This window comes from Atractosteus spatula, chromosome 1 (genome assembly GCF_055471065.1).
Source record: "Atractosteus spatula isolate fAtrSpa1 chromosome 1, fAtrSpa1.hap1, whole genome shotgun sequence".
Taxonomy (NCBI): Eukaryota; Metazoa; Chordata; class Actinopteri; order Semionotiformes; family Lepisosteidae; genus Atractosteus; species Atractosteus spatula.
In genome coordinates, this window is record NC_142706.1 from 65639977 (window position 1) to 65658569 (window position 18593).

Consider the following 18593-nt stretch of genomic DNA (forward strand, 5'->3'; position numbering starts at 1 on the left):
CTATTTGTGACAAGTATATGAATATAAGAGGAAGAATTAAATATTGAACTGTCAGGCTGTTCAGCAATCAAATCAGGAATTTTGGACCACCAATGTCTACACAACTTAGCTAATCAGTTCATCGCTACAAAGGCTGCAACTGCACAGAGGGAGAATGATGAAGCTCTGGCAGTCTTCTCCTACCCATCCAGCTTTGAGCCTCGTCTTTTAACTGGAGGTTCAGCACCAACTAGTAGAGAGGCACATCCCTTGTTGTCAGCACTGCAAACACCCAAGAGGCCACAGGTGTTTGTTGAATGCTAAGAGAGTCCTGAACAACTGATTCCACACGAACCCCAGGCGGTGCTCAGCCAATTGTGTACCATTGCTTGGGGAACTCCAGTCACAGTCAGCTAGTAACATAACCCAGGCTAGAACCTGCAATTCCTAGATCATAGCATTCAACCTGTCCTCAAGTACACACCTCTATCAGTTGGGCCACTTGGGAAACCATGGCTTTTTAGTTAAATACTGATCTCTTTTAAATGTAGCCATAAAGTCTACTGGAAACAGACAATGATGTACAGTATAACAGTCATGTTAACTACATTGTCTTAAAGTGCAAAACAAAACCTAAAGAGAAAATTCCCTCTGCTTTGATTGTGTGAGTTTGGATATACATGGCATTGGACTACTGTAAATAGTTGTATGAAGACAAAGAGCTTGTTGGTGCTTTTTATGGGCATTTAATTGATCCTGTGAAAAAAACGTTCTTGAAATGAACAGTGAGCTGGTAATTCTTCTCAGAAGAAGGGGTTCACAGCTTTACGTTTAATAGGTTGTTAACATGTTAGAACTTAAGGATGACCTGCATAAAGCATACATGGACTGCTCGCGCACTGATGCTAAGATTCTAACACCAAAAGGGAAAATCAAGAAACCCTCAGTGAGCTCATTGTGCGACTGAGCAGTCCAGGAATGAAATGGGATCTCAGTGCAGCATATCAAATTAAATGGACGGGACCAAGGATAAAGTTTGTAGAGAATGATGCTGCAGAAGACAAAAAAGACTCAGAAACCAGTGAGGATAATGAGAATAGTGATACAAGTGGCCTTTGTAAATAAGGATTTTTTCTGGTGATGCAAGGACCTTTATAAGAATATGACATAAGGAGCTTTTGGGTGGAATTTTCATACTATAAAACAAATCTGAATTTATTTTACAAATGACAGAGTTAAGATAGCTTATTTTATTCCATTCTGTTCTGATGATATCTAATGTGATACAGTATTGTTATCAATCTTTATGTGTAATGCACATGTTTTAAATTATTTCTCACTAAGGTCACTATAATTATAATTACATTCAGGTTAATGTTGTACTGGCTCTATATGGTGTATTCTAAGGGTTAAAACATTTAATGACAGAACCAAATTCCACACAATGTTCTATGATGCAGAAAACAGCCTGAAGCTCCTTACCTTATCTGGATCATTCATACTTTGCAACACAAATAGCAAAAGACAGCAGACCAAAACACATGGTTTTCTGAAGCGATAGCAGTGCTGCCCAGAATTTTTTTAATGATGTTTTGGTTTTGCACGTTACAAGAGCAACACATTTAATGCCGTCAATTTATATTTCTCATTGTATGAAACAGACTGATCATCCATCCATTTTATCAGTGCTTAATTCAATACAGGGTCATGGGGGAGCCAGAGCCTATCCGGGCAAGCAATGAGCACAAGGCCGGATAGACCCTGGATGGGACGCCAGTCCATCACAGGGCAGACACAGACACAAATACAGACACACACACACCCATACCAGGGCCAGTTTTTCTAGAAACCAATTAACCTTCCTGTATGTCTTTGGACTGTATGAGGGAAAACATACAAACAACACACAAATAGCACCCCAGGATCAGAACTGAATCCAGGACTCTAGTGCTTCTAAACACTGGATCGACCACATACCGATCATATGAAATGTAAATATCATTGAAATATTCATACTGTAACAGAACCTGAATTACAGAATTCTGTAAGGCAGAAACTCTGGGAATTAACTATTTTTTGTTTTAGGAACAAGACTTATTTTTCTAATGCATAATCCACTGATGACGTGCATCTTTCTGTCTATCGCTACAACATCATCCTGCTACCTTACACAAAGCATGCCAAGATAACATTTTTCAAAATCGTGCTGAAACTTGAATTCAATAGTATATAACACAAACTGTTGTTCCGTGAGTTCGCTGGCCAGCTCACTACCATCTAGATGGAATTCTTCTGGTTTTAGATGCTATGCCATGGTATAATAATCTCCCCTAATCTGCTTTACGGGCCACATTTAATTTTGACCCTCTGCTTGATTGTGTAATAATATAAGATTGAACGGCGCACCGCAGTGCAAATGAGCAGATTTCCTCAAAATAATTACACACCTTCTATGTTCCTGTCTTCCTGTTTTCCAAACTGGATAGCGCCCTGAATAAATTTAACTGGAAAAATAAAATGCCCCACATTAAGCTTTCATCTATACAAAACAATAAAAAACAAGGTGGCTTATTATCACTCAACTTTCTCCTTTACACAGTTTCCATCAAACGCCAGTTTTTACTGAAATGGTTTAACCAGAACCAGAAAGAGGATCCACCCTCTTGGTTGGAAACAGAACAATGGTCTACTAGACCAATTCAACTTTTGCATCTTCCTCTTCTTGGCAATTCTAAATTGTTTCAAAATCCATGTATCTCATCTACAATAGAAGCCTGGCTTAAGATCCACCAAACGAGTGGAGTGGAGATTTTAACTAACTCCTATTTGGCACAAGACCAATTTTATGTTAAAAAAACAAACCTACAGTATATATTTCCCAGTCTGGAATTCAAAGGGCATTACACAGCTTTATATGCTCCTTGACAATCAGCTTCTTTCATTTGCAAAATTATTCCCTCAACCAAAAGGAGTTTTCTCGGTACTTGCAGTTACTGTATGTCAGGTCATTAAAGCAAACATTACTTTATCTTCAGTATTACCTCCTTGTTTAATGTTGATTGATATATTTCTTAATTTTTTAGGAAATGGGTACACGTTGTCCTAAATATACAGAATTTCGGCTGCAATGTACTATACTGTACCAACAATGCGGGAAGTGAGCTTCCTATTTTTCCTTGGTTAGTTCCTTAGAATTCTGGACTTCAGTTTATTTTAACACGTTTAAGTGCTTGATTAACTCTAAAATCCAGCTTATTCAGTCAAAGCTTTACACCGTAAACATTTCACTCACAAGGAGCCGTTTCCTATGGGACTTGTTGGCACTGAAATATGTCAACATTGTAGTGAATTGGTACCTGACAATCACCTACTTGCTTTCTGGAAATGCAATCCTGTTTTTCAATTCTGCTCTCAAATTACATCTACCCTTTCTCGCGTCCTTTACAAGTGCAGCCCACTTGACCCTGTGTTATGCCTTATTGGGGATCTCGGTAAACTCAGAATCTCTAAACGCGATTCCATTTTTTTACTCCCGTTATGTACTGCAGCTAAAAAGGTTATATTATTAAATTCAAAGGATAAAAAAAAAGATTTCCCTTTCACAATGGTCATCAAGAATGTTTGAAAATCTTTTCACTTTAAAAAAATCTATAGTTTACCGTATAAATAATGTCTTAATTTCAGGATATTTGGTTGCTATTCATGAATTACTTTGATTTGATTTGATTTATTACTATAATGTATTTCATTATTATCATATTTTTCCAACCCTGAATAAATCGGCTGCCCTATTCCTCTTTATTCTGTTTTTCTTCCTTTGCTGTGTTGTTCTGTCGTTTTTCCTTTATGTTATTGTAGACCTTGTCAATTCTAGCTCATTTTAATATTGTGTGATTTGCACAGTATGTATGTTTTTAGATGTAATTTGTTGACTTAAAGTCCTTTGAGTATTTTTAAGGATTTTTTCAAATCAAATTAAAAAAGTAAACAGCACATTATAATCTATACAGTAATCCTTTGTTACATAAGCTATATACAGTATATAGCTTCTACTGTATATACATATAGCTATAAACTGTATTGGTGGTGGTGGAGGGGAGTCCCCATTACCTGTAAAGCACTTTGAGTGGAGTGTCCAGAAAAGCATTATATAAGTGTAAGCAATTATTATTATTAATTATTAATAATATACAGTAGCTTTCCTTGAAAGCTGCTTGCAAAGTGTCCTTTTTCCTTTCTACATACAGCTTTCTTGGGAAAGGTGCTTTATAAATAAAAGTTATTATTGCTTTGTGTTACAGTCTCTGATTGGTCAAAACTCAAATTGTTCCCTGAAACACCCAAACACCACCTTAATTCAGTCATTAAAGGTACATAACTATGAAAACTATACAATATCTGGTCAATTACTCAATTAACATGTTTGAAGTCATCAGCCAATACAGAAAACAATAGGTAAGGAAACAATAACACTCCTGCTCATTTACATTGGTACAGCTGTTAGCAAAACCATAAACATTAGGTACGGTACCATCCTGTACTATTTGCACTTAACGCACAAAGGTCATTATTAGAAGAAAAGTTCAAATGTAATAAAAAGTAAATTCCTCACCACAAAGATCTCAGCAATGCTTTACAACAGCTGAGCTCTTAAGAGTGAAAGGCTGTTCATTAAATGAAAAAAAACAGGTAGGAATGATTACTGTACATCTCATATAAAGGAAAACCTGTACAGTAGCTGTTCATGTAGCGAGGGATTACTGTATAGTGTAAATGGTACAGCTCTACCCTGGATGAATTCGATCACAGCTGTTTGTGTGATCAACATACACGCAGTACCACTCTAGACAGCTGTGACCTCTCTTTGCTACACGAAAAGACCTGGTCTTCCGCAGCAGGAGAATTCTACAAAAACTTGGTTTCGATGGGGTGATGTCATCTTAAGTAAGATGCACAGCCTCTTGCATACAAAACATAATTACAAAAGCAACAGAAACTTTTCCAATAACAAAATCATCTTTCAGCAAAATCAAAGCTAATGAAAACTGAATATTCCCTTTTACTGAAATAGTGACCCAGGATATATTCTTTATATTGCCTGTTGCTGTCACGGATGTCTGAAGGGACGAACTGTGGAAAGGCAGGAGAGCGGAAAAAGACCCTATGCGTAGCGGCGGAACGGGGAATTAGCCCGGGCTCAGCAGTTCAGGAGTTGTATAGAAACCAATGCCCTCAGGCAGCGGATGTGGGGCGACCTGGTGCTAGGCGGGTCTCAGGACATCCAAACGTCAATGCTGAGCGAAGATGAATGAGTGACCCGGAAATATATAGCCCCAGAGAGAGAGACACCAGAAGGACAGCAAAGCACAGGAAACTAGGGACAGGACAGAGTAGGAGCGCCCTCTGGCTGCAGAGGGCATGAAAGTACCCCCCCCCTTCATGGGCGGCTCCTGACGCCCATACAAATAAGTGAGCTGCCCAGCACTGGGGGGAGGAAAAACCTCATTTAACTGAAAGGAAACCTCCGGGAGTCCACAGCTGAAAGCTGCCCCCTCTTCGAGGGTATAAACCTTTATTGGGTAGAGGAAGGGGGGGTCAGGTAGAGCTCCAGAGACTTAAAACAAAAATGACAAGTACACAAGCACAAACCACAACAAAGATAAACCTAGGAAACCAGGGAAACAAACCACAAAACGTTCCAAGACACACAGGACAGGTGGACCAGAGAGAAGGGGAAACCAGGAAGTGAAAAATCAAAACACTAAGCAAAAAACAAGAATAAAAACACAAAAACCCAGGAAAAATATCGCAGACTGGGCAATAGGCACGTTCACATTCTATCACTGATATCTGAGCGGACAACCCGAGGAAAGCCAGGCCACAGCCCACTCACAGGCACGGATGTCCGGAGTGATATCCAGCAATAAGAATGGAGGAACGGCAAAAAAAGCTCACCAGACTAACGCTGATATCAGCAGAAGACAAACCGAGGAAAGCCAGGCTGCAGCCCGCTCACAGGCACTGATGTCCGGAGTGATATCCAGCAATTAGAATGGAAGAGGAAAAAAGGCTCACCACCCTATCGCTGATATCGAAGTGGACAATCCAAGGAAAGCCAGGCACATGGCCCACTGACAGGCACGGATGACCAGAGTGACATCCAGCAATGAGGATAGGAGGGCCAGCTCAACATTCAATCACGGATGCCAGAATGACAACCCGAGGAAAGCCAGGCACAGGAGTCGGGAAAGCATCCCGCAATTAGAATAGGAGAGCTGAGAAAAAAAAAGCCCAGAAAAAAGCGCAGCTCGCGGGGTCTGTAGGAGGCTCAGCATTCTGTCATGAATGTCTGAAGGGACGAACTGTGGAAAGGCAGGAGAGCGAAAAAAGACCCATATGCGTAGCGGCGAAACGGGGAATTAGCCCGGGCTCAGCAGTTCAGGAGTCGTATAGAAATCAATGCCCTCAGGCAGCGGACGTGGGGCGACCTGGTGCTAGGCGGGTCTCAGCACATCCGAACGTCAATGCTGAGCGAAGCTGAATGAGTGACCCGGAAATACAGTATATAGCCCCAGAGAGAGAGAGACACCAGAAGGACAGCAAAGCACAGGACAGAGTAGGAGACAGGACAGAGTAGGAGCGCCCTCTGGCTGCAAGGGGCGTGACAGCTGCTGAAAGTCTGTCATTAAAAATGTTATTTTGTAAAATATTGAAAGATATTTAGAAGATCGTGGAAGACAATTGTTTATTGGACATAAACAAGAAATACGTTTTATTTATTCTGAAATAATGTGAACCACTATTAATGCACACAGAGTCTGCTCAACTAACTGCATGGCTCTTTACAGTAATTTTGTGCATCTAATTTAATTTAGGTTTGCCAAAGCCAAGAGCTTGAATACTTACGCAATCCCGGCTTTTCAATTTTTACTCTCATTTTTATCTATTGCTTCTTTTTTTGGTTTGAATTATGCATGGAACAGGTTGCGTTTGTAACAAATGTTAAATAACATCATAAAGAGCCATTCTTTAAAGCAACAAAACATGAATAGCAAAGGTCTTTGGCAAAACACTAAAGATAAAAGAATCATAGATTTTCTTTGTGAGGCATAACATGTGGCCAAAATTACTACATTAGTTACGACAAAATACTGCATTAGTTTTGCCTAATAGATCATTAACACAATCCTGGTAGCACTGAATGATTGACCTGACGTGCTACCGGACAGACTGCTGGGGAATGTACCGTAACTCTTCCTGTGCAGCTGAAGCCAGCTGGTGGGCTCGGTTGTGGTTGCTGGAGTTTCTCATGATGTGCCCACTGCAGTGTGAAAATGATTAAGTACTGTAGATGGATCCGAATGATGTCAGGGTCCTGGGCCAGTGTGGTAATTTTAAGCCTTCTATGATATGCGCTGTCCCTCACAGAACTGGATTCACGATATCTCTAGACTAGTCAGCTCATTGTCACTTGTTTTTTGTTCCTCGTCTTGATTTTAATGCATCAAAAAGTTCCCAATAAAAGCAAATGAGGTCCAACCATCACATTGTCCAAGTCCAAACCTTTAGGTTCAAAGAAAGCTTATTTTCCACAGCCACAAGACTCCAAAACTGCACCTCTTAAATCCTCCTACCCCCACCTACGCCCCACTGTTTATTTGCACTGAACTCACAACACCATCACTGCTTGGATTTTGCACACCATCTGAATGCTGCCAAAGTTCCCATATTCCTGTCTTCAACAACTCGTGATGTCATTTTTATGTCATTTATGTATTTCATTGTACTCCGGTACACGTCAGTAAACATGAACCACTTTGAAACAGATCAGAAGTTCAACAAAATGTAAAATAACCAACAGAAAATTGACACTGAGTACATGTATGTACTGCTTGGCATGTTGTATTTGGAGAACTGTGAACTGTTCATGAACATGAATATGAACTGTTCAAGCCACATCAACCTTGCATGGGGATTTCTTCCATTACCAGTGGAGACCACATAAGTAATGGATATCAGGTTATTCTACCAATAGCAAGCAATCAGAGAGATAAAGATGAGGAGAGATGTTGCATATGCACAAAAGGAATGATCTTCCATTTAATCAGCAAAGTAACTGCCAGATCAATGCCAGACCTGGCTCATCCTAAGGAACCTCAGTGGTATTAAGAACATATGAATACATCTAATAGTATTTATAAAATGCCATTTCATGGCTTTAATATCAGGTAGCTGTACAAAAGTTATACAAAAATGCCTGATCCTGATCCCAGGCTGAAGCAGGAAGTCTTGAAAGACCCTTGTTTTGTAAGGATAAGCCTTATCATATCAAAAGATGAAGGGATTACATTGCTCTTGGTGTGGTACTTGCAACAGGTGGATCAGTGTTCTCAAAATATCAAAATATTACTATGAAATGAGTAGAAAAAAAAACTCTGAAAAACCTGCTGCTCTGGGAAATCTAGCCACAATGTTGCTAACAGTGCCTTCATCAGATAGTAACAGCTACGAGTCATCTGTATCTGATGACGTAATTAGGCTGATTGGTTTTCCATGATGTAACTGTCTTAACTGTCAACTGGCTTCAGCATTGCAGAGAAGAAGTGATCCATCAGGTGGTCCCAACTAAGTCATTACATGTGGTTTGGCCCAGTATTGTTCAATCACAGGTGCTTGCTTTCATTCTTAGCACTACTTAAGTCTTGTAAAATGATACATCAGACAGTGGCGCCCTTACAACTTCATGCTATAAAATTTCTCCCAACAACAGCCCATTCTCTTTCACTTTTTATGCCACCTACACATCAACATCTCACACCCATATTCACTTTAGTAGGTATGTAATGTGTTACTTGAGAAAAATACTGCCTCTGAATTCAGCTTCTTTAACTTCAGCAAACAATGGTGTAGAAGCTTTTATGAACTAACTTTAAAAAACATATAAAAAGTTCTAGCCAACAAAAAACAGTTTAAAACAATAATTTAAATGTTACAACAATCAAAATGAATTACTTCAGCCAATATTGAATTTAATTGAATGTAATTAAACATTCAGACAGTTAATATAAAGTATAAGGTTATGATTGCTGACACAAAAACAACACAGTTTTAGAAATACCCTGCAAGAACTTTCACTGGAAGAAAAAACTCAAAGTTGATCTTACTTTCGATATCACTCTGTTTTATAAGGTTCCAGACTAATCTAATTCCCCTGGGCGTAACATTTCACAATTTCCAGAAAGGAAAATAGCACATCTAGTAATACTTATAACTACTAAAGTACACTTAGTCTGAAAATAGAAAGAATAGGTCCTTTCAGTTTTCTTTTTTAAAAGGGGGCCTACAGTAAATGCTTGCTTCACAGAAATTCCCTTGTGTACCATGAGTCAACCAAACAGAAATACAAAGAAAGTAGCCGGTGAATGGTTAAAACCATATGCCAACTCCTGACCAAGGGACTAGCATTTAAAAGCAATCAGCTAACTGCAGCATGTCTGCGTGGTCTTTTAGGTTATTGCAAATTATTGTGTAGAACTACATGTTCGAAAGAACAAAAGACCCTTTTACATACAACTTATTACAATAATTAGCTAACGTCAGCCAGAAGATTTATTCCATTTACTCAATGCAAAATAACACAAGCATAAAAATGCTACAAAAAAAACAAAAGAATTTGCTACATTACTTGCAACCATTCTGTTCTGATAGCACTGATCAATGTACAGTACCGATGCCCACTATATTTTGTATTAAGGTAGTTTTCATTTGCCATTTCTAAACGTACTATTCACCTTGTCTTGCACCTTGTGCATTAATAAATTAAAAGAAACGTAACAAGGAAAATTCTTGTTAAACACAATTAACTAATCTTCAGTATAACTGCGTGTTTAGCAGAACCACTGATATCAAAGATTTTTTTTTTAAATACAGGCCTCATGGTAACCCCAAATCCTCAATGCTAATTACTGGTTTAGTAAATGTAAAAGCTGCTGAATTAGTAAATATGAAGGATCAAGGGGCTTATTTTAGAGATAATTATCATCTGTGTAATTCAGGGGACTGTTTGGTACAGATTCTACATTTGGCCATTACAATGACAAAACAGAAGAATAACAAAGCACTGCAGAAGAAACTTCCTTCCTGAAATGCTTGGCAGAGCATCAGGAAAATTAAAGGGCTAAAGAAAAGGAGGAAAAAAAGGATTATCCGTAGACATTCTTCTGTAATCAGGTTCACAGCAATTTTAACACTTCCTGAAAAAGACAACGCAAATTGTACTAGAAACAGCGATGAACATGGGTCTGTTTCAGAAACAGCAATCATTCAGAATCATTTTCCCTTTTTAACATCGTCTGAAGTGATGCAGGAAGTGAAAAAATTGTGTTTTCCCGGTGTTACAGCAAAATTAAAATCCAATCCAGTAATTAGGTAATAACTGGGTAAGCTAAACATGTCATATAATGCCCTACAATATTTCACCCCAGCTCTTCTCCATCATGTGCAAGATGACTTTGCAAACTGCTCGTAATATGTAATAATATTAATGTACAACGAAACTATCTTAATATGAAGTCCTGGATCAAAGAAACTTAAATTACCAAGTGTTTCCTTGGGGGTTACTGAATCTGAAGTGCACCATGAGCACAGATAGCTAATAAAATTTATATTCCCAAGGAACCTGTCATGTTAAATACCAGTTCATTAGCATGGGGGTATTTTTAGATTTCTTACTTTAATGAGTAAGTATTCCTCTGTTACAATTGTCTGCAAAGTCAAATTGCTCATGTATTACATTTATAATGTTTTAATGTACGTAACAAATCTGAATGTACACTTCACTTTAACTTCACTGATACGATATGTAATCCTATGGTAACATTTTAATACATTTTGCGATTGACTACTGTTACATTTAGATTTGTTAATTCTGCTGGAATCATTTACTAAAATATTCCTTGTTTGTTTCCTAATATGAAACAGTTTTATTTTTTGTCAGTTGGCTGTGAACAGATAGACCCTAACTGAAAGCCACAAGCCTGACAACAAATACATTAAATGAAACTGCATCTGTAAAGAAATCAAAACAGTAAAACAGCGAATGGTCTTAATTTCATTGAAACTGAAACATTTCTGAATAGATGGTTTTAGTTGAATTATTTTCTTGACCTATTTTTTTTTAATCCAGCCTTGGAGATTTTACTAAATTAAACGATAAGGTACTTCAATAACATTTATATTCCAAAGTTTTAATAAAGTCGTTTTAATAAGACAGGGACAACTCTCATACATTATCAGTGTAACTATGACTCTTTCCAAGTACCACAATACGTATTATCCTTTATTAACTACCCAATACATATAGTTTATAGCAAACAACGAGTGAAAACTAAATTAAACCAGGAGGTTTAGGCAAATCGGATAATCAATTGGCGAGACGTACCATACCTAAAATATCCGATTTGCTTTTTATCCCTCGGGAGAATAACCATTTTTCATGCAACTGCTGCTAAAACCCGCGTATACTTCACAATTTAGTCACACTGCGATCTCTAACCCAGTTTAAAATGTGTCAGGCAAAAGCACGCTTAATAGTTAATTACATAACTTACAAAGGTGAAGTCGATGTCCTATATTAAACACAAATCGTAAAAGCTATTTGATAGAACACAAATATTAAATACTTTACTACCATACTGGTTGACCTTATCATGAAAAGTATGCCGCTTCAAACAATATTCAGCTACTGCAGTATATAAAAATCAAGCTACTGTGTATCTTTTTAAATGAAAATGTTTAGAACTCATAGTTCAGATACACGTAATTCCATGTCGTTTGAGAAAATTTATGTTAGGCATGCTTTTAAAATAACGGCAAAGAAAAAAAAAGCCAGAATAAATAGCATTGTAAAAGCCACATACGTCTCTAAATTTATCCCAACGTCCAGTGAGCCATTTATCATCCAGAAAATTGGCGGTGTCCGACCTGGCTGCTGCCCCGACAACCTGACTGCAGGCTACGGCACAAATACACAACAAAGCTGTGCTCAGCATCTGCAACACAGAGAAAACAAAAGACGTGTCAGAACCCAAATGTCTCTTTCTATAACCTAATGCATGAATGGTTAAATTATACAGATATATATCATTGCGCTGTTCTGGTAATTAAATGTAATTAGGGCAGACAACATCACCTTGTAAGTAATCTCAGTGCTGTTGCACGTAGCGGAGTGTTCTATCGCCTTTCTGTCGTTATCTGAGCTCTTACTGCCTCTGCTTCTGTAGTGCTACCCTCCTTGCTTTCCTGTCCTCACTCTCCGCACTGAGCGCAATCCCGCAATCGCGGACGCGCGCCACACACCCCCTGCTCCTCACTCCAAGCACTGGGAGAGAGAGAATGAGAGAAAGAATGAGGACAACATTCAGAAATATTTTTTTTTTTCGAAAATCAAACCTTGCATGGCGATTACGCAGTTTTACACGTCTTGCTGCGATGATTACTGTGTGCTTCTCTTAGTGGGTTATTGTATTGTAATAGTGTTTCCAGTTTCCCCAAAAATGCAGAAGTGCGAAGACAAGCACCTTTTGATCTTTCACAACAATTTCATAGAAATAAGTCCAGCACATTGAGCTGTATTTGCCTAAATGTTTAAAACAAATGGAGTAAGTACTGTAGCATGGTGCGCCTGTATGATGATGATGATGATGAAAATACTGTGTAATTTGCATGAATGAAAAGGTTTTTATGGTTGTGGAACTTTAAACGGGGAAATGGATATGGAAGGTCTCAAGTTAGATTTGCCTCTGGCGATCTCTGAAATTGGTTCAGTATGGAAGATAAGTATTTGCAGGTTGTGTGACCGAAGCAGCTTGAAGACCAGCTCCATATGGTGTATAAAGTATCTGAATTCTATGGGTGTACTTTTCTAGATTAATGCTGATCAGGTACTGCTGTTATTATGACTGTTCCCTGACTTCACATTGTGACTGGGATTAAATCAGTCATTGTGCTGCTGCAGCCATTACAAAGTATAACAACTGAATAACCGGTCCAAATATTCTAGATTATTGTACAATACAATATATACGGTATAAAATGTGGTATTTTTATTTATTAGCATTTTCGAACTAATCAGAAAGTAAGATTGTATCATTTATAAAGAATATTCTATGAATTAAAGACCAACAAGAGACACCTTTTGTGTCTTTTAATACTGTGCCATTTTTTAAACAGTGTTAATTTCAATTTATTGTTTATATTACAAGTTAAAAGATTTTAATGAAGATTTAGCAAGACTGCAGAGGCAATTTGAAGAATTATTTCTTATTTCAAGATATACAATCCTAGTAAAAATATTTAATATGCAGTCTTAAACACTGTCCTTTTGCAGAGTAGAGGAATAAATATTAAATGTATCCATAAATATATATGCTCTATCTATATATTGTATATTATTGTGTTTAGAATACATACAATTAGATTTGTTTCTCCAGACCCAATGCCCAAGTATTTTATTTAAATATAAATTTTCTGTTACTGGTATTCACAAATAGAAATGACACATTATATTACATTCAAAGTATAAGTTCCATTCTTTATCAGTATATTTTTATAGACATTAACATTTTATCAGTTCAAGAGGTTTTATTGGGTAGACCAAAAGCTACTGTATCTACTGTACATTAGGATGAAGTTCTGAAATTAACCCAGTGACAGACATTTGGCTTTCTTACTGTATAAATAGCACTAGACATTTTATATTTTCAAGAATGTTTAGGTATCAGGTTAAGAACCAGTGACATGGACTTATTAATTATTAATACAGCAAGTTGCTATTCTTTCAGTGATGCTGATGTGTTTGTACTCATGAAGAACATATTAGAGCATTGACACATGAACAACAAAGAGCAATTTAAAAACCGGTCCTTTCACAAATATAAGACATTTAAAACTACCAGAAAATGATTCTGAAAGTTGATTAGTCACATCCTTAACTTTGAAATGCATTGTCTCCAGGTGTAGAATAATTAGGTGTGAACTTACCCATAAAACATTTTAACTTACCTGTAAAACAAAATATTAAAAATCATCTTAAGCTTTGAAAGGATAAGTTTCTCAAAACAGTACTGTATGAGAACATTTGGGCTCTTTTGTTTAAGGAATTAAGGGACTTTGGCGCCCCCTTGTGTCTGATACTCTATAGCATAAAATCTATATATTGATCTTACATCAATACTTAACCTGTAATGGTATTTTGTAGTACACTGTAGTTTGCCTACACTGTTCCTGATAAATAACAGTTTAATAGCATAATATTCTTAAACAGAAGTATTATTGAGAATGTAAAGAAAAGGTCTGCATTTTATTGTGACCTTTGCTATGTTTACCTTAGAACAGGGATTCTTAACAGGGGTTGATCAATGTATAATATACTGTATAAACTCAAATATTTATTATAAATTGCATTTTCATAGAAGATTTCTTCAATTTGAGACACAACAACAGTAAAGAATTCAATAATAGTTTGATGGTTCACGACTCTGGTACGAATAAAGCTGACAGGACATCTTTCACAGTTTCTGTAAGCAATTTAGAAGTCAACATGGTGTAGAAGGCAGAAGAACTTGTGTAGTTTCTTTCTTCACCAGGGAAGAAAATCCAAAGTTGTTTCCCAGCATAGAAAGTGCTCCATCAAGTCATATCATACCAAGGTGTTCCTTCCAGCCAAGCCCTTGTTTGGCAAAAATAAAATACTTTGTCCATTTTTAGCCATGTCTGAATCCTTCATGGTTGTTAGAAAAGGCTTGCAAGATAGAAATTCTTCTATTAATTAATTGATTCCTTATACTCACATAGCGCTTTTCTACATGCTCCACTCAAAGCACTTTACAGGTAATGGGAATTGCAGCCAGGGTGAGCCAGTTGTCACGGATATCGGAAGGGCAAGCCATGGAATGGCCAGGAGAGCAGTAAAGACCCTACTCATAGCGGTAAAAGGGGCAACATGGGGGTTAGCCCAGACTTAGGGGGTCAGATGATGTCGGTATAGAAACCTATGCCTTCAGGTCACTGACATGGGGCGACCCGGTACTAGGCGGGTCTCAGGACATCCGAACCCTTAATGCTGAGCGAGGAGCAGAGCAGACACAGGAAGTAAATAGGCTACACAACCAGACACACCGGAAAGACATGAATAATCACAGGGAACTAGGAACAGGACAGAATTGCTTACACTTATATAGCGCTTTTCTGGACACTCCACTCAAAGCACTTTACAGGTAATGGGGACTCCCCTCCACCACCACCAATGTGCAGCATCCACCTGGATGATGCGACGGCAGCCATAGTGTGCCCGAACGCTTACCACACATCAGCTGTCAATGGGGAGGAGAGCAGAGTAATGAAGCCAATTCATAGATAGGGGTTATTAGGAGGCCATGATTGATAAGGGCAAATGGGAATTTTGGCCAGGACGCCGGGGTTACACCCCTACTCTTTTCGAGAAACGCCCTGGGATTTTTAATGACCACAGAGAGTCAGGACCTCGGTTTTACGTCTAATCCAAAGGACGGCGCCTGTTTACAGTATAGTGTCCCCGTCACTATACTGGGGCATTAGGACCCACATAGACCACAGGGTGAGCACCCCCTGCTGGCCCCACTAACACCGTTAGCTGCTCATATAAAAACGAGCAGCTGACTGCACTGTGACACATCAGTATTCTCTCTATATAACCTATTTCAGAGCATTCAAAGACATGTTGGCAAAACCAGAATGAATGACATCGCTCGACAAAGGAACTATCTCGATCTTCTTTCGCTGATCTTTACCACATACTGTACGAGCGCAACCATTTCTGTTGCACGAGGCTTGACAACTTTTCCAATAGTTTGTAGTTCCAGATTTTGCAATCTTTGCGACTTTGCAAGATGCTTCTAGACATGTTTCTTGCTTTGTTGCAAATCCACATTTTGTCAAAGTTTCTGGTGCCTCAAAACAAGTAATTTTCTGATAAAATGCCTCATGAGTTATTGATACTGTTCCAGGGTGAACAGGAGAAAGCACTGATGGTTTCATGTTGACACTGCAAAAAATTGTCCCACATAAGTAGCACTGAGGCCTCTGTATGCCATGATGACCTGAAGTGAATGTGAGGCCAAAAGACACAGTACACTATGTGCTGTGTGAGTTGTCAAAATGCCCCTTCTTTTACATCACCAAATCTTTTAAACCTAGGGATGCAAAGGTCTTCATGGTCATTTCAAGTTTCATTTAGAACATTATGGTTACATTTTGTTAAATTCATTTATTAGTTCAATAACAGACTGCAGATATTACCAATATAAAGAGAAATATTTATATAATAGGTGGGCAATCTATGTTTTTTAAATATACTTGATTCCCACACCCCTTGACCTCCCCTTTGCACACCAGCTTAAAAACCCCTTCCTTGAGAGATAATGCAGTATCTAAGATGTACATCCAAATGTGCTTTCTGTGCTGCAATGTTTACTGAAACGTACTGTACATGCCTTAATATTGCTGCAGTTATGTTGTTCTGCGTCGGAAAAAGAAAAAAGTGATTAAACGGAAGCCATTGGTACACTTCATTAGTAGCATCCATCTGTGGTAGTACAGAGTCACTGGAAAGGCATCACACGCTAATGGCTTTCTTTGCAAACTATTATCTTGCAATAATGCATAATTGCTCCTTGTGGGCTCAACAAGATTTTCATATCCGAAGTCTACATTTGGAACACAAAAATACAAGAACAGTTACAAATGAGATGAGGCCATTTGGCCAAGAGGATCTTATCTGGTTGTTTCTTGAGAGAAGCCAGGTTATCAGCTTCAAAGACATTGCTGGGTAACTTATTCCATACACTTACTATATAATCGGCTGTGTAAAAAATTACGTCCTGTACTCAGTTCTAAATCCTTTTTCATATAATTTCCTGATTCATGTTTCACTGTTGATTCTGAAGTCCACTGGGTTGACTTTGCCAATAATGTATGCTTCTCTGTATTGAAAGTTCAATTCATTTAGCCAATCAGTGTAGAATATTCTTTTAAGCCCAGGAATGTATCGTGTATCAGTTTGACCTTCAATAAACTGATTCCAGAGAAGCAATATCTTATTTGAATCACAGTGACCAAAATTGTACTCAGTATTCTAAAGTATACGAGATATTATTGGCACATTGTTCATTTTTAACAGACATCCCTTGATTTCAATCCTTCTCTTTAAAATACAGCATAACATACCCTGAAATCGCATTTGCCTATTTTCATTGGTAGCCCCTTCAAGTTCAGTGTTCCCTATTTTATCTTGATTTTATGCTTCTGCTACCTGTATGTTATACTGCATACTTGTCTACATTATCTACTGTATGAGTTGTTTGACCAAACTTGAATTTTACTCAGTCTTTTTTAATTTAGTTTGACAATTTAATTTTTTAATCTAATTTGACATTTGTACAGTGTTTGATAAAACTGTATAATCTAGAAAATCAAACTAGTTCAATAAATATTTATATGAATTGAAATCTTTGATATAAATTAAGAGCAGATGCCCTAGTGTCTATGATACTCCATTTGGAGCATTAAACTCTTAATTGTACTGTTTCCTATCAATTAACCATATCTTATTCCAAACAAAAATACATATATGGTATGCTTTGTGCATGACCATTAATGCTGTTGCTTTTTCAAAATACTCTGAGATGATAGCAAAGCGAGATACATCTTTTCACTAAATTTTATGTTGACTAAAATTTTACTTCCATATAGGTTATCCCTAGCTTGATTCTAATTATTGCTTCCATAATCTTACATGTAATAGACATCAGACTTATTGGTCGATAATTACTGGGTTCAGTTTTGTAACCCTTTCAAAGTATCATGTACTAATTTGACTCAATGGTTTACAAATACCATCTCGTTTCCTTAAGTACAATTGACAGAATGCCCTGTTCCTGATCCTGGAGATTAGTTAATGTGTGTGAACATATTTATTTCTTTATACAGTATGCAGTGAGAGCATGCATCTCAATTTGTTAGTATAAGCTCAGTGTCTATTCTCAATCGCACTTACAATTTCTTTTCCTTGCAGCAATATCTGCCTCCATTGCTTTATGTGAATTTATTCTTTCTCATCTGCCTTGGCATATTCCATTCCAGTGTGTCTATAGTATCACAGTCCATGGGTTGCCCTAAATACAGCCTAGAAGATATAATTGCCTTATATAATTACACCAAAGCAGTAAGTAGCTTTCTGAGGTTATACAAACTTCATCATCTTAAAGGAATCTACTATATCTCTTTGTACAAAGACAAAAGAAACACAAAGAAACCACTGCTGTCTAAAAAGAACATTGCTACTTGTCTTGAATTTGCCAAAGAACACATGGATGATCTAGAAAAATAATGTAAGAATATTGTCTAGACTGATGAGTTAAAAGTCACACTTTTTGGTCATAATGAGAAATGTTTGTGGGGAAAAAAATATATTCCCTTTCAGCAGAATAACCTCATCCCAACTGTCAAGCATGGTGGTAGGATTATAATAATAATAATTGCTTACACTTACAGTATATAGCACTTTTCTGGACACTCCA

At 37.6% G+C, this 18593-nt stretch overlaps 1 protein-coding gene across 1 annotated transcript in view; it reads right to left on the reverse strand.

Annotated features, from left to right (window-relative positions):
- The window catches only part of spock3 (SPARC (osteonectin), cwcv and kazal like domains proteoglycan 3), a 106138-nt gene extending 93838 nt beyond the window's left edge, over nucleotides 1-12300 (reverse strand). The window contains exons 1-2 of the mRNA XM_088917703.1: nucleotides 12170-12300; nucleotides 11898-12029 (exon numbers count right to left, since the gene is read on the reverse strand). Coding sequence (XP_088773829.1) covers nucleotides 11898-12029 — 132 coding nt within the window. The 5' untranslated portion in view covers nucleotides 12170-12300. The remainder of the gene's footprint in view (nucleotides 1-11897; nucleotides 12030-12169) is intronic.
- Nucleotides 12301-18593: the final 6293 nt, after the last annotated feature.